The sequence below is a fragment of the Apis laboriosa genome, unplaced genomic scaffold (genome assembly GCF_014066325.1).
Source record: "Apis laboriosa isolate Shangri-la unplaced genomic scaffold, ASM1406632v1 scaffold113_cov153, whole genome shotgun sequence".
Lineage (NCBI taxonomy): Eukaryota > Metazoa > Arthropoda > Insecta > Hymenoptera > Apidae > Apis > Apis laboriosa.
The window spans coordinates 361610-377831 of record NW_025220892.1 but is presented as its reverse complement, the minus strand read 5'-3'; the positions used below and the strand labels follow the sequence as shown (position 1 = coordinate 377831).

Below are 16222 nucleotides of genomic sequence, written 5' to 3'. Positions count from 1 at the left end.
AGAATAAAGGGCATCAATTAAAAGATTTTAATATATGAATATCTTATTTAGATATTTTTATGTCACAAATGTTAAATTGTTCAAATTCATTTACATAAAATTTGTTATTATACATAGAATTATTGACTTTATTTGCTATATGCATTTTCATAAAATTATCAGTGCATACAACCATTTGATAATAAATTTTCTTTAGTTAGGCAGCAGTCACACAGATCATTGAACAAATACCAAGTGCATCATGGTAATTAATTTGTTCAAATTAACTTTTTAATACTAAAAGCTGACAATTAGAATATTTATATTTTACCAATAACTTCAAATTGATTGTAACTATCTTATTGATGCCATAAAAATAATTTGTTTAGCAGTTCCTTTATTTATAGCTTACAGAACCTTGGCAAAATTTTTAAGATAATTAAAGGAACATAACTATATTCATTTATAAACCTAAGAATATTTTTGAGACAGAGCATTATTTTTGCCTAATGCAGGAAAATGATTTTCTAATGTATGACTAGTCATATGTGTTCGAGAATCAGAACCATTTTTTAAAACTTGACCACAACTTGCACAAATTTCTAAACCTTTAATTTTATTACCACTTTCTTTTTTGTGAACTTTAAATAGTTCTTGTTGCTTTTCAATATCTGGCAAGAGAACTAAAAGCTCTGAAAATACATTTTCAAAAGCATTGAAACCCATAACTTCGCGACAATGCGTATAATAATCTTGAGCATTACATGTTCCTTGTCGAAATAGTCCACTTATATATCGAAATTCCTCAATTTGATCATCATGTTGCATTAGGATTTCATTAACTTTGGCTACAAGACTTTTATTCCGTTTTTGAAATTCTGGAGGAGGTACATAATTATATGCACTATTGTGCTTACTATTATCTGGCAAAATAGAATAACTTTCTCCAGAACTGTTTGTAAAAGTCAATCCATTACTATTATGTAATTTATCCATGCTGTTATATTTTATACAAAAACCAGGAGGTGGAGGAGTTGTTGTTCCAAATCCTGGTGGTGGATTTGTGAAACCTGGTGGTTTAGAACTGCTGCTACTTAAAGCTGGAAATTCTTCTAAATGACGAACATTTCTATTGCTAGAATTTAAGCTATCTATTTTTAATTCAGTGCGTTTTCTCTGTACTCCGTTTGAAGTATTATTATCGATATTTGTATTTACAACTGTTTCATTATCTATATTTTTATGTTTTTTCTTTTCTTTTTTATTAATTTGTTCCATTTCTTTTGAAGATTGAACATTTATATTTTTTGATATATTTTCACTGTTACTAATATTATTCGTATTTCGTGTAGATTGCGAACTTGACTGTACAGTATCCGTTCTATTCATACTAGATAAATTTCTAGGTGTTTCACATTCTTTTTTTACTACAACAGAACTTATATTTGTTTTTGAACTATTACCATCATTTCCATTAGCAGTATTGTTATTATAATTTTGTTTAACTTTTTTCTTTTTCGTTTTTCCTTTTGTTAAATCAGTAGTTGTTTTTATATTATTACTGTTAGAATTCTGTGGTTGACCCCAAGAAGGAACTACTGTAATTGTTGATTGTTTCTTTGATTTAGATGACTTTGATAATGTAGGAAAATCTTCCCCAGATTGAATAGGTGGTGGAGAAGGATTTAATGGCGGTGAAACTACTTTTTTAGGTATCGATGTAGATGCTGATTTAGAACAAGTCCATTGTAATACCTCTTTCCAATGAGCTGAATTTGTATTACTACTAGTTGATGGTTCTGCAGAACCTAATGCAGGAAATGATTCCATTGATAGCTGAGCAGGACGAATTCTTATATTAGGACCTGAAACTTTTGTAGTAACTGTTCCATTTGGTTCATGATTAACTTGAATAGATACATTAGAAGTTGTACTCTTTTGAGGTTGTGTATTTGATCCTGTTGCATTACTGCTGGATACACTAAAATTAACAGTTTTAGAAATACTTGTACTTCCTGCTTCCGGTCCTAATGCGGGGAAATTTTCGTCTGTAACAGCAAGAGGCTGGGGTCTTATAGTACTACGGATTGTTACATTACCTCTACCTTTACTTTGATTTAAAGTAGGTACAATAGGTGCGGTGTTACCCAATGTTGGAAATTCTTCTGTACTTTGCACATCCACAGATCGACGTTTTATAAAAGTAAGTTCGTTGTTTGGTATAAATACATTTGAAGTATTTGGCGAAGTTGGTTGATATTCCCTGAGACTATAATCTCTTGAATTCCTAGAAGTCGATGGACCTAACATTCCTCTTCTGTTCATTCGATTTTCACCACGTGGAGCTAGTGTAAATTCTAGTTCTAATGTTCTTGCTTGCTTTGCAGCAGCTTTGCTCAATTGTTTACTATGAACACTTGCTTTATGTGCTTTAAGATCTATATCAGTTCTAAAGACACTTGTAAATTTTTCCTCAACACACATTCCTTCTTCACACAAGAAATGTTCTTGTCTGAAATGATCTCTCAGATAATCATAAGAACTATAATATTGATGTAAACCATCTGCATCACAAAAATGACAATATAAGTGATCTCTCCTCAAATGACGAAATAATTCATCATTATCCATATAGCGTTGATCACAAAATTCACATAATGGATGTCCTTTATGACTTTTGTCATCAACATCTCCTTTTCTTCGGTGTTGTGCAAGATCAGATCTTGTATAGCAACGTCTTTCATGAGAAAATATCTATTATAAAAAAAATAAGTTAATTTTTCATTATAAATTATTGAAAATTAACAATAAATTATTCAATTAATCTTAATATATTTTAAAATAGATTTAAAATTAAATAATATTAATATTTATTACCTTTAAATTTTCCACACAAAGATCACAATAATGTAACTCATGTTGATGTCTCATATGATCTTTTAAACTATTAAAATTATTAAATACAAGTTTCTCTTTGCAAATATAACAAACATTAGCCAATAAATCATAAAATTTATTTTGAATATCTGATGTATCGAAATAGATATTATATCGTGTATCTATTAAGCTACCTTTATGTAATTGGCGAAAAGGTTTTATCTCCTTTGTAAATACAACTTTTGGCAAATCTTGACGACAAATAGGACATTCATTTTGACAACAAAGCACCCTCATTCGAGTACTGCATTCATAACATACAGGGTGTTCACACATTCCAATGCTATAAATGTCAACATTTTTGTAACATACAACACAGGTGTTATTATTCATATTTTCATTACTACCAGACATTTTTTTAATGAAATATCCTTCAGAAATATCTATTACATATACTGTTTATAGAATATAATAAATTCTTATTTTGTTATTTTTATATAATTTTTACTGAATTTTTTACTTCAATAAAATAAATTATATTATCTTCACTATTGTCTTGCACACATCTGCAATACAATTGATATTTTAATTTCGATATATTTATTTTCTATAAATATAAGCCTAATCCTTAAAATCAAACATTATTAATTTGAAAACTTTCATTAATTATTAAAAGAATACCATACTTAAATTGATAAATACAATAAGAATATATTAAAATCTAAAGTTAATATGTTTTGTATATTTAACAACTAGTAGAACAAAGAGACATATATGTTCAGATGCTACAAACACTAGATTCGCGATAGAACAAATATTTTGTGAAAAAGTAATTGTTTATTTTTTAGACTAATGATATGCAATTATTTTCTAATAAATTATTAAATATTTTATATATATATATACAAAAATTAGATGGAAAAAAGAAACAATACCGTCTGAAAATTGTCCCAATAAGCAGATGGTAAAATCTTACAATATGTCCCTGAAAGAAAAAGGTTATCACGATTTATACTAGACTATGGTATGTATGTTGTTGGTTGGTTTGATGAATTCAATTTGATGAGCAAGCAGTTCCGGTTTCTTCTGTTTCAGTCATTACTATAAATCAAAAAGTAACTAGAAAAAAACTAAATTAAAAGAAAACTAAATTAGTGACTTAAATCTAGTGTTATTTAAAATTAAATGTAATTTAAACAAATAGAATAAATTTCTTTAATTTGTATTTTTTTTTATATAAATTTTTTACGTTTATATTTATTTTTATATTATATATATTATTATATATATATTTATATTATATAAATATAAAATCATATTATATAAATAAAAAATCAAGAATACAATTTCTTGATATATATTTTTAAAAAAAATTTTGTAAAATTAAAAATTACAATTTTGTATCATTTTTATGTAATTTTATACATGAATGAATAACATTTTTTAAGATTTAAATCTAAATTAAATTACTTATATTTTAATATAATAATCTTATTATATAAATAAAATAGTGAATTTTTATTTTTTGAACAAGATTTTTTTTTTTACAAATATAAAAATATAATCTTTATAAAAAAATTTACAAATAAAAATTATTTTGTATAATGTTTAATTAAAATTGTAATATATATTTATTTCTTTAATTTTTCTATTTCTAAATCATATTATATAAAGTAATTATAAACTTGTTAAAAAAAAATTTTAGTTATTGTTTAATATTAAACATTTTAGACTTAAAATTATGTACATTGCAAAAAGTATGTATAATCATAATTATGTATATATATATAATTATAATTTCTTTTACAAATATTAATTATATATGTTATCATAAATTATACTACATGTAAAAGAATTGTTAGTTAAAGATAAAATAATAACACAGGATGAAATGTACAGAAAGACTAATATTTTTTAATTGATTTTCGTATAAGTGCCAATCTTTGTTTATGTGCTTCAGTAACTGTTGCACGTTTATATGGACGAACTTCATCTGTACCAAAACCAGGAATCCACATATTCCAATTTCTTTCTAAAAATTGGATAATAAATTATATATATTTAATTATGTTATATTGAATAGTTATTTATCTGATTATTTTTCATAACTTACCTAAATGTAATTGTACATCTTTTACTTCTACAGTATTTGCATGACGATGTTTGGCTAACAAACATGCTGCATTGACAGTTGTTTCTACAAAATCATCTGCCAATTGTAATAGCATTTCTTCTACTTCTTCATCTAATTGTTCAGTAGGATCTACTTCTTTCACAAGATCTTGTAATCTTGTCTTAGTCAAAAACTAGAATTTATATAATATAAAAAAATATATATATATATAAAACATACAGAAACATATTCAATAAAATTTATTTTTTTTACAATAAACATACTTGTGGGAAATCATTGAAGGAACTTTGTTGTTGTTGAGGTTGTTGTTGAGTAGATGGTTGCTGTACTACTTGCTGCTTTGGAGGTTGTGATACAAATTGTGTCTGTTGGGATTGTGTTTGAGACTGCTGTGATGTCATTGCGACATCTTGACTTAAGACATTTATTGTAGTCATGATTTAAGACATTTATTGTGATTTAAAAATCTAAATTAAATAAAAATAGAATATAATATAAAAAATTAATACAAAGAATACAAAATTTATATATATATATGTTACATATAAAATATATTTTATTTCAATTATAAATAGCGTTAAATGAAAGCTATTTAAATTAAATACCTAGAATTAGTTGACACTTGGCGATAAGCGTCGCGATACTGTGAGCAAAAGAGAAATTATACTGTGGCCCAATTTTTCTCTTAAGACAAGTTTGCGAATATAAAAGAATAAGTAAATCGTTTCGTAGAATCTTTTCGCACGATTCGTCTTGCGAAATCTCTGCGTTTTTATTTCCAAATTTTTACACGTTAATCACATAGTCATAACTTAGTTTGATTAAAAATATTTGAGTTAGTTAAAATTTAATCTTTTATATTATGTTTTATAGATATATTTCCCATTCTTCTAATGCTATTTTATTTATATTTTTATTATTTTTTAAATATATACATATATATAAATTCAATTATTTTAGATTAATTACTTACTTCTTATTAACATCATTGACAAAATAAATTTTAGGAATCTTGTCCATAGACAAGATACAGAATAGATTTACTTACTTATAATAGTATTTTATGACTATAGATTAAATATACTAATACTAAATATACTAATATATGACCATAGACTAAATATAAAAGAGATATTATCCAATGCATTTTTATATCACATAAAGATCATGAAGTCATCATCCTAGAAATGCATTATAAAGTCGAAAATAATATTTACATTTTTTTATTTTAAGGCAAGCTAAGATAAAAATATTCAATTGATACTTTAATTATACTTTAATTATAGTACTTATGCGCCAAAAACTGCAAAATATAGACAAAAAAAATGAAAAATAGGATAAGAACAAAAATAGAGTAAAAATTAACGAATTAGTACCGTTTATATATAGCACAATAAATGAAAAAAATAAACAAAAGAATATTAAAAGAATAGAATAGGAATTGACGGTTAATACTATTTTTTAAATGCATGAGACATCTCATCAAGAATTGATTATTAGCGTTATCTATATATAAAAAGCTTTCGAAATTGTTTAAGAGATGGAGCTACAAGTTAAAGTCTACTAACAAATTCATTTTATTATCGGTAAAAGTGTACGACAAGTTTGAGTACTTTTCAAAGAGATGGCGTTAAATACTAAAAAAAAAAATTACGTCATAAAATTTAAAAGAATTGCAAAAATTGGGAAAAAATGCAAAAATATTTAAAATATGTATATAATAGTTATATATAATTAGTTATATATAGTATATATAGTTAAAATTTTTATATTATTTTTATCATCTTTTCAACTATAAAATTAATTTTTTTTTAATTATTGAGAACAATTACGTAATAATAAATGAATAAAAAAAATATATTATAAAGAGACATATTTTTAATATTTATGTTTAATATTGTGTTTAATATTGTATTTATGTTTAATATTGATATAAACATTAATCTTTATTTAATCTTTATCACACATTATTAAAAAAAAATATTCATAAACCATTATAAATATTATAAACGTTATAAATGTTATGTAACATACAAAATAAAAATCTTTAAATTGTATAAATAAAAATTTCGTTTTAAAATTTTTCATTTCATTATGAAAGAAAAAAAATATATCACTTATATTAAAAATCTATATTATATTGACAATTTCTTTCACTCGTTTTTTTTAGAAAATTTAAATATTATTATTTGATTTAAAAGTATAAATCTAAAAAGAAAGCCAAAAGAATGAAATCAAGATACTGAAAAAATAAGTAAAAAAAAATAGAAAAATATTAATAATACAAAAGAAAAAAATAAAAACAAGAAATGTTCGATCAATAGTTTCGTCATAAATCTTGAATTTTCGTATGGTTACAATTTTTTTTATTTTTAGATAATATTTATTAAAGAATGTGATACTCTCAGATTTCATTATTATAAATTATAAATTAAGCCTATTGCGAATTTCATGATGCTTTGTATCTAAATAATATGATATGAAGTTATCATATAATTGATAATATGATGTTATTCAAAAAAGAACATCAAAAGAGAATTGACATAAGAATTAATGAAAGGTATATAATTATGTATAATAATATAATAGATCATTTTTTTTGAAGATTCAAGATTAAATTATAAAATTATAAAATTCTAGAAATATTTGATATCTTTGTAAAAAGTATTATTGCAAAAAATATATTATAAAAAAAAAAAATAAATGAAATAATTAAAAAAATTTCCTAGAATAATTTTTATGTATTTTATTGCTTCAAAAATGCATGTAATTTAAATTTATTCACAAATTTTAAATTGACTTTTGAAAATACTCTATATTTACTTAATATTTGATATTTTAATATTTGATATCTGTATTTTATGTAATTTTTAATGTAATAATAATTATTTACATAATTAAATATATATAAGTTTTAACAAGTTTTAAGTAAGATATATAAAAATATTATATAATAGATATATAAAATATTATATAATAATAATATTATATAAAAATTTTAATCATTCATAAAATGGAATCCCAAAAATAATTTAAAACAATCGATTTTATTTCGATTGTTTTTGAAAAACTTGGAAAATAAAATAAATATGTTAATGAATAATCCTGAATTTTTTCAGAATTTTTTAAATCTTAGAACATTAAAAAAAATATAAAACAAAGTTATATTAATAAGTGATTTTAGATATTATAAAGGATTAATATTTAATTTCGAATATAATTTAAAAATTTCGATAAAAATTTAGTTATTTAAAAGTTCAAGTTTATCTTATTTTGAATGAACGATTAATTTTTTAGAACGATACTAAATCACATTTAAAATAAATAATATATGATATATGAATCATACTAAATAATTGTAATAATGTTTGATTATTAATATATACATGTACATAGACAAAATATGAATCAAAAAATTTATCATATTTAATTAATCTATCTATTTTATTTAAAAAAATATGGAAATTATATGATGTATATATTAAATATAATTTAAATATTTAAATATATGTAGTGAAATTAATTTAATATAATATAACACATATAATATAATAATCATGAAAAAATTCAGAACTATTAAAAACTATCTAACAAATTTTATCTATCAATAATTAAAGTATTCTCTTTAATGAAAACCAACCATTAACTAGAATGAATCTGATCGTGTTACCAGTGCTTCTCAATCTTTCAACTTAAATATGAACCTAATCCAATATTATATCAAAAATACAAAAAAAGAATAAAAATAGAAAAAAAGAATAAAGAATAATTTTTTAATCAAATAATTAAATTTAGAGAGTTTATAATTTTGAAAATATTAAAAAGAAAGGAAGATTATTTTAATTTTATTGTAAATATTTTATTTTTTTAAAAATAACAATTTTAAAGAAAACAATTTTAAAGATAATTTAAAAAAGATAATTTAAAGAAAGAAATAACATATTTTTATATTTAATAAAATGGTATTTTAATTTTTCAATAAAATTTAAAAAATAAAAAACTTCATTTTTTTTTATTCGAACTAATTATGATGCATATTATTCGATAGAAATTTTTAAATAATTTTATTTATATTAAAAAAAAATTGTTTATTTTAAAATATTTTATAATTATTTATATGAAAATATTAGATCTTTTTAATAACATAATAACTTATTTAAAATACGCAATTAAAATTAAAATTATAATATCACTGAATTCATCTTTTGATATTAGTAATAAATATGACTCTATAATTAATAAAAATATAAAATGAGTCAATTACACAAAATATACATAGATTTATCAATAAGAAATATGTACCATTATAAATACATGTCATTAAATAAAATAATATAAGTTATTCAAAATAACTATTTCTTTTATTTTTTATCTGATTTTATGTGACTTTGAAGACTATTAATTACATATGAATTTATTATAATATATGTTTTTATATGAAATAACAAAATATTTAAGTATTGCATTTAAAAAGTTAAAAAATTTAAAAAATATTATAAATATAAAAAATTAATATATATTTTATTATAATTATATTTATTTTATTATAAAAATTTTTTTTTTCTTTTTCATACATTTATCATTTACAAGGAAAATATTGATCTATAATAATATTAACATTTTACAACTATTAAAAATATAAAAAATATTAAAACTATTATTATTATTATTATTTTCTTAAAAACATTTATACTATACTTTTATAATAAAAAATGGATATTTTAAATATTTTAAAAAAAGATTGCTTATAAGTTTCAAAATAAAATATTTTTAATAAAAATTTTCCATAAAAAATTTTTATTATATTTAGTTTTGAAATAATGGATTTGTAAAAAGATTTATAAAAAAATCATATTCGTTTGAGAGACACTATCAAAGACGTCACAACATTACTAAAGGTGAGGCTATTCACAATATGCGTATGTAAAAGATTATGTAAATGTAGCCATGTTTCAGTCTGTGGTAAAAATCGGAATTGAACGCTTCTTCGTAATCGGTCTTCAACATCTAGTCCTTTTCGAACTATTGTCTTGTGAAAATCTATTTCCGATTAAATTGAATTTAATTAATTTAAACTGAATAAAAGTAAGTTTATTTTCAACGAGTGTAAAAACAAAATAAGCTAACTTCAATTTCACAAAGTATTTTAACTATTAAATATATATTAAAATATATTAAATTCTCAAGGAAAATAGCATCTAATTTAATATTAAATGAAAAAATTGCGTTTAAAAATTGTGACAATATATGTTAGATATTAAAATATTAAAATATATGAAATTAAAATGCATAATTTTATTATTTTAAAATTTATTATAGAAAATTGAATGGGAACTTATGAAATTAATGGAAATTGTTAAGTTATGAAACAAATTGTTAAGATACAAGTATATGTGTGATAAGTGTTGGAAATAAAACATTATTAATAATTTTTTGCAATATTATACTGGTCAAAGTCAATTAATTAAAAATTAATTTTTATTAGTACTGACAAATAAAATTTCTTTTCGTTGAATAATATATAATTAGTCCACTTTGATCATAATATGATGATCATTTTTATAAGTTTTTTTGCCTTAGCATATAAAAGTTTCTACGATTTTGTATAGGTACATAGTACAATTTTATGTTTTACAAGTTGTGATTAATATGATGAAGTATAATTTTTTGCAATTTATGTCATATATGCATTTATGATATGCATATATATTTCTATTTCAGTCAACTGAAAAAAAAAGTGTATAACATTCTAATAAACTTTGTAGTTTAAATATTTTAAATAAATAAATATTTAGTTTAAATTTTACAATTCAAAATTAATATTTAACTTAAAAAAATCTAAAATTTATCATAAATATTTATCTAATAAATATAATAAAATAATTATATTTTATATTCACACAATTAATCGTTTTGTTTTAAATAAAACAATCAAATATTTACTTATTTACTAATTTAAAATACACATTTAAAATATTTTATATTATATTAAAGATTTAAATATGAAATGAAAAAAAATTTCCAATTTATAAGATTAATTTTTATTTATTGTCAGAGTGATTACAATTTATTTTAGATATAGTTTTAGATATAGTATTTTAGATATAGTCAATAATAGTTACACTTTAAACATCGGTGATTTAGAGTAATGCGTAAATTTTACATAAATGAGAAAAAAATCATATGAAAAGAAATATGTTAAAAATCTGAGTCAAGGTTTTTAGACTCATATGAGTCTAAAATAATATTATGACTCAATGATCATACGAGTGAAAGTACAACTTTCCTTCCAGTAATCAATTTTATATGTACATATTAATAAAAAAAATTTTCTGTTTTCGGTTTTATTTATTTTATTTATTTATTTTAATTTTTGCAAATTTTTGTTTTATAAATTAATTTCTAGTTTTCTATATTTTGCTAAATAAAGTTATATAAGTTTTTTAATATTTGTATTATTAAGATTTATTTTTCTTTTTTTCTCTTTTTTAATCACTAGTTTAAACATTAATTTTTCAGTCATATGATTCTTCATGATAGTATAAACATATGAATAAAGTGTTAATATTTTTGCTAGACTTCTTTCAATCCATCTTTGGATAGAGTAGTTACCATTCTAAAGACTATTAAAGACCATTCGTTCAACTGACTTAGCTACGTGCAAACGTGCCAAACAAATTATTTTAAAATATATTTTAATAAAAGTTTATTGTTGAAAAATTTAAGATATATTTTTGTGATACGTTTAAAGTTAATTTATTAAATTATATTATTAAATAATATATTAAATAAATTAAAATTAATATTAGTAAATATTAAAAGTAATAAAAATTGAAATAATAAATTACAAAACAATTTAATAATTAATTTTTAAAATGGAAACTAGAAAAAATATAATATAATATAAAAAAAAAGCAAACAATTTACATGTTAATAATATATGTATGAAATCTAGTAAACGCATATATATAACTTGTGCTAACTTTTTATGTTTGATATATAGAATGTTTGATATAGAATTTGAATGAATAGGATGAGTCAAAATAAAAGTATGAACAATTGTCTTCTACATATCTATCTACATATATTCTAGAGATTTATCAAATGAAATGGAGTGTCATGTTTTATATATTTTTTTTATCTAAATTATGAGAATAAAAATTGTTTTATAATTATGAGACGAATAAACCAGCGATTATATATATGAATATTAAATGCATCATTAACAATATAAAATGATTGATTAATATTATGAGTAATTAATAAAAATAAACGTACTGATTAGAAGTTTGTTTTATTATAAAAAATAATATAACTTCAATTTAGAGTTCATTTGTTTATTTCGTTTGCTTTGAAATTGATTTACAATTAATTTTAATAATTATTATTATGAATAATTTAAGATTATATTAATATAATAAAATTCATATTTGAAGAAGATTAAAAATATAAGAAACTTATCAATTTTAAAATATATCAATCATTAAAAATATAAAAAATTTCTATAATTTGTTAATATTATATTAGTAGTAAGTGTGCAAGAAATTAATTTTAATAATTACTATTAATTTCAATTTTTGAAATTTATTATAGAAGTATAATAAATAAAATAAGATTTTATATTATATTTTCTAAAGAAAAGGAATCAGTTATACTGTGAGAATGTTATTAATTTAGAAAAAAATTGATATATATCATTATGTGATTTTTTTTTAAAACTTTTAAAATAATAAATTTTTTTTACAAATAGGTTAAAATGGGGATGAACAAGGCTACTATCTTCAAAGTGGTGGAATTGGTAAGTAGAGAAATAATTTCAAATCAAATAAAAATTTTATTATTTAAATATTGAAATTAAAATTATAATTCTACTAATATTCTATCTAATAATCACATTATTCAAAAGAAATTATAAATCAATGATAGATTCTGAAATTTCGTGGAAACATTCTTTTTCTATTAGAATAAAAAATGATATAATAGCTAATGATTATTGTGCATTTCTTCTTGTTATGATCACACTTCACAAATCACATTCCAGAAATAAATTATTATTCAAGTTTTTATTACGATTTTTTTAGCTATGATACATCGTATAAACTTTTATGATTTTGATTTTTTATTTATTCTTTAATTCAGAATTTTAATTATTTTATCTTTTTTTTATATAATATATTACATTTTTGATTATTTTAAATTGGATTTTAATTGATAAATTTACTAAGATTAATTTTATTATTAATATTTATTGTTTGAAAATTTTTGCAATTATATTTGGAAATTATAAATAATTTATTAAGAAATTAATGTGTTATAAAACTTAATTTAAAAAATCTACATTAAAATAAAAAATTATGATAAAGAATCCTTACTTTTATATATTCTTATTTGTACATAAAAAAAAACACTTTATCATTATAAACATCGCTATAGAATTTCAATAGTAAATGTTTTATCTTTTTTCACGAACAATACATTCATTTGTCTTTATTGATCCAGTAAAACAATTCAAACAGCGAAAACAAAAGTATTAAAAATTATTAAATATTTTCCAATGACTTTATTCTATCGATCACATAAGATAATCGAAAGATGTCAATAAATAATAAAAAATTAAAAATTCTTATTAAAACATTGAATTATTGTTATTAAAAAGAAAAAGGAATAGAATATTTCAAGAATTTATTTTGAATCAAGTTTGAAATTGAATATATGACGTAATGTTACTAATATATAATGATGAACAGAGCTCAGAACGTATTATGAATGTAACATTAAGAATGACGAGAGAATACTTTCTATGAAGAAGCGTTTATCATCAATTATTGGATCTCTGTTCAAAATTTGTACCCTTGCAATAGAATTGATTTTTTATTCAAAGCACGATAATTGAATTTTAATAGGTTATTTATAATGATATTGATGTATATACTTATATATTTATTTGTTTCGTCTATTTTTATACATTCAATCATGATGTACATAAATTTCTGTTCAAAATTTATATTCTTGAAAAAAATTCTTCTTAGAGTACGATCATAGAATTCTAATTATGGTATTAATGGAATCTATTTGCATTTATTTCGTTAATTTAATCATTTTAGTTATATAGTAAATCATTTATAATATATAACTTATAACTTTTTATAGTTTGGCTTTATTTTATAATATTGATTATATTAGATTATATAACATTGTAAATAAAAAAATTCAGAATTTTTGCGTTAATGATATTATTGCATTAGAAATTATTGCATTAGATATATACTATCGAATAATAGAATTTTTACAATTAATTCAAATTCAAAAAATGAATAAACAACAATTTTTTATGACAATATAGTTTCAAAACTATATGTGAAGTATTGAAAATTTAATATAATCTGTTAAATGATAGCATAACATTACTAATATTTATATTAATATATTTTATGAATATATGCAATAGTTTAAAAATATTGAAATAAAAAGATATTGTATTATTGGAATTAATATATACTTTTAAATAAATTTTAATCGTATTTGTTACTTTGTTTATTTACCATTTATATTTTTCTCTTTTTTTATTATTTTCAGATAATAGTATGCGTTCTTATAGGATTACATTATCATTCCTTTAGTGATAGTAGTTTAACCAGTGCTTTTATTACAATGGGTACTTTTGGTGGATATTTAATTATCCTCGTGGGAATATGTCTTGGAATTATCCTAGGAGCTACTATTGATCATCGCTTGGTAAATCAGAATTATATTTGAATAATTTTATACGAATTTTTTTATAAAAAATATTATTTATATACATTTTTTTATTTTTTTATGATTTTTTTAAACTATATTTTTAAAATTATTTTTATATTTTTTATATTTTTTTTAAAACTATTAGAATCACAGTAAAAATATATTTTTATAACTAAATATTTTATAATATTTTCATATTATATTTCAATTAATATTGCAATAATAGTATTACAATGAATAAACAAAATGATAATAAGTTATTTGTAATACTTTATAAATTATTTTCTATAGCTATAACTATATTACTATGTAGATTTGGATATATATAAAAATAAAATATAAAATAACTTAATAAACATTTTTCTTGATACTATTTTTTTTCTTAATATAAATTAAATAAATTAAATTCATTATCAAATATTCAGTATCAATATCAAGATTATATCAAGATATTTTATCTATTATACTACAAAACTTTTCTATACTTTTCTATACTTTTATGATGATTTTCGATGAAATGTTTATATTTAAGTTGATAGTTATAATATATTTTTTTGCATTAAGTGAAAATGGTTATCAAAATGAATTTAACAATTTATAATGATCATTATTATTAAAATATAAAAAATAAATAAATTTTTTGGAATTTTTTTCTCATAATATATTATATTTAAAATATTACAATTTTGTTTCTAAAATTTTAAATATATTATAAAATTTCAGAAATATTTTTCTTTTTAAAAATAATTTTTGTATTATGAATTTATCATTTCATAATGTAGATTTTTGATTTCATATATGGAATAACTTATCATTATTAATTTAGAAATATTAATAGTTTCTTCGTCATACGATAATCATAAATTAAAAAAATCTATTTAAACCATTATGTTCTTTTAATCTTTTTTTATAAATTTTTATTTACATGAAAAGAAAAAAATCAAAAAGTTATATATATTTGTAAAATGATAATTATGAAATTTTTGATTTGCAGGATTTGTTTTTCTCTATAGTCGGTTGCATCTTGTTCATCATTGCTGGTGCTCTTATCCTTGATCACTTCATAAACGCAGTCTACCGAGGGAATTTTCGTAATACTGGTATCGCTAAAGGATGCATCAGTATAGTTCAAGGAATTTTGTTTTTGGTAGATGCAGTGTTTGCATTCCGAGGAAATTAAAATACAAAATATTTTAAATAATATCAGGGACCATATAATTATCGATTCATTTTTAAAGATACGATGATAAAAAATGAATAATAATTTCGTTTTAATAAATTATTGCTAAAAATCGAAAGAATTAAAATTTGTTTAATAAAATCTGGAAAATTTCGAGAAAAAATAAGATGAATGTTATAAGCATTATTATTAGCAAAATGAAGTATAAATAGAAGAAAAGATTCATATAGTGTTTATTAATTAAAACAAAAATTTGTCTTTAGAAAGATTTTTTTCATATTATGATAATTAAATAATTTTTATTAAAATCGTAT

The 16222-nt window shown here is 20.2% G+C and overlaps 3 protein-coding genes across 5 annotated transcripts; 1 reads left to right on the top strand and 2 right to left on the bottom strand.

Annotated features, from left to right (window-relative positions):
• Positions 1–41: 41 nt before the first annotated feature.
• Positions 42–3926, bottom strand: LOC122715947 (E3 ubiquitin-protein ligase ZNF598). 2 transcript variants are annotated; one of them, XM_043938561.1, is made up of 3 exons: positions 3792–3926; positions 2857–3199; positions 42–2733 (listed from the first exon to the last, which is right to left on the bottom strand). In XM_043938561.1, exons 2-3 carry the CDS (start codon positions 3190–3192, stop codon positions 451–453), a joined length of 2619 nt encoding a protein of 872 aa, XP_043794496.1. In that variant the 5' UTR covers positions 3193–3199; positions 3792–3926; the 3' UTR covers positions 42–450. The 2 variants fall into 2 exon arrangements, with proteins under 2 accessions (XP_043794496.1, XP_043794488.1); XM_043938553.1 differs by having other exon boundaries at positions 2857–3422; positions 3792–3894.
• A 600-nt stretch (positions 3927–4526) lies between these two features.
• On the bottom strand, positions 4527–5982 carry LOC122716202 (transcription initiation factor TFIID subunit 12). 2 transcript variants are annotated; one of them, XM_043939087.1, is made up of 4 exons: positions 5964–5982; positions 5254–5457; positions 4970–5162; positions 4527–4888 (listed from the first exon to the last, which is right to left on the bottom strand). In XM_043939087.1, exons 2-4 carry the CDS (start codon positions 5425–5427, stop codon positions 4761–4763), a joined length of 495 nt encoding a protein of 164 aa, XP_043795022.1. In that variant the 5' UTR covers positions 5428–5457; positions 5964–5982; the 3' UTR covers positions 4527–4760. The 2 variants fall into 2 exon arrangements, with proteins under 2 accessions (XP_043795022.1, XP_043795014.1); XM_043939079.1 differs by lacking the exon at positions 5964–5982 and adding an exon at positions 5596–5932 and having other exon boundaries at positions 4528–4888.
• Positions 5983–9940: 3958 nt separating this feature from the next.
• Positions 9941–16222, top strand: LOC122716224. The gene is made up of 4 exons (XM_043939111.1): positions 9941–10075; positions 12741–12788; positions 14567–14725; positions 15723–16222. The coding sequence occupies exons 2-4, from the start codon at positions 12747–12749 to the stop codon at positions 15906–15908; spliced, it is 387 nt and encodes a 128-aa protein (XP_043795046.1). The 5' UTR covers positions 9941–10075; positions 12741–12746; the 3' UTR covers positions 15909–16222.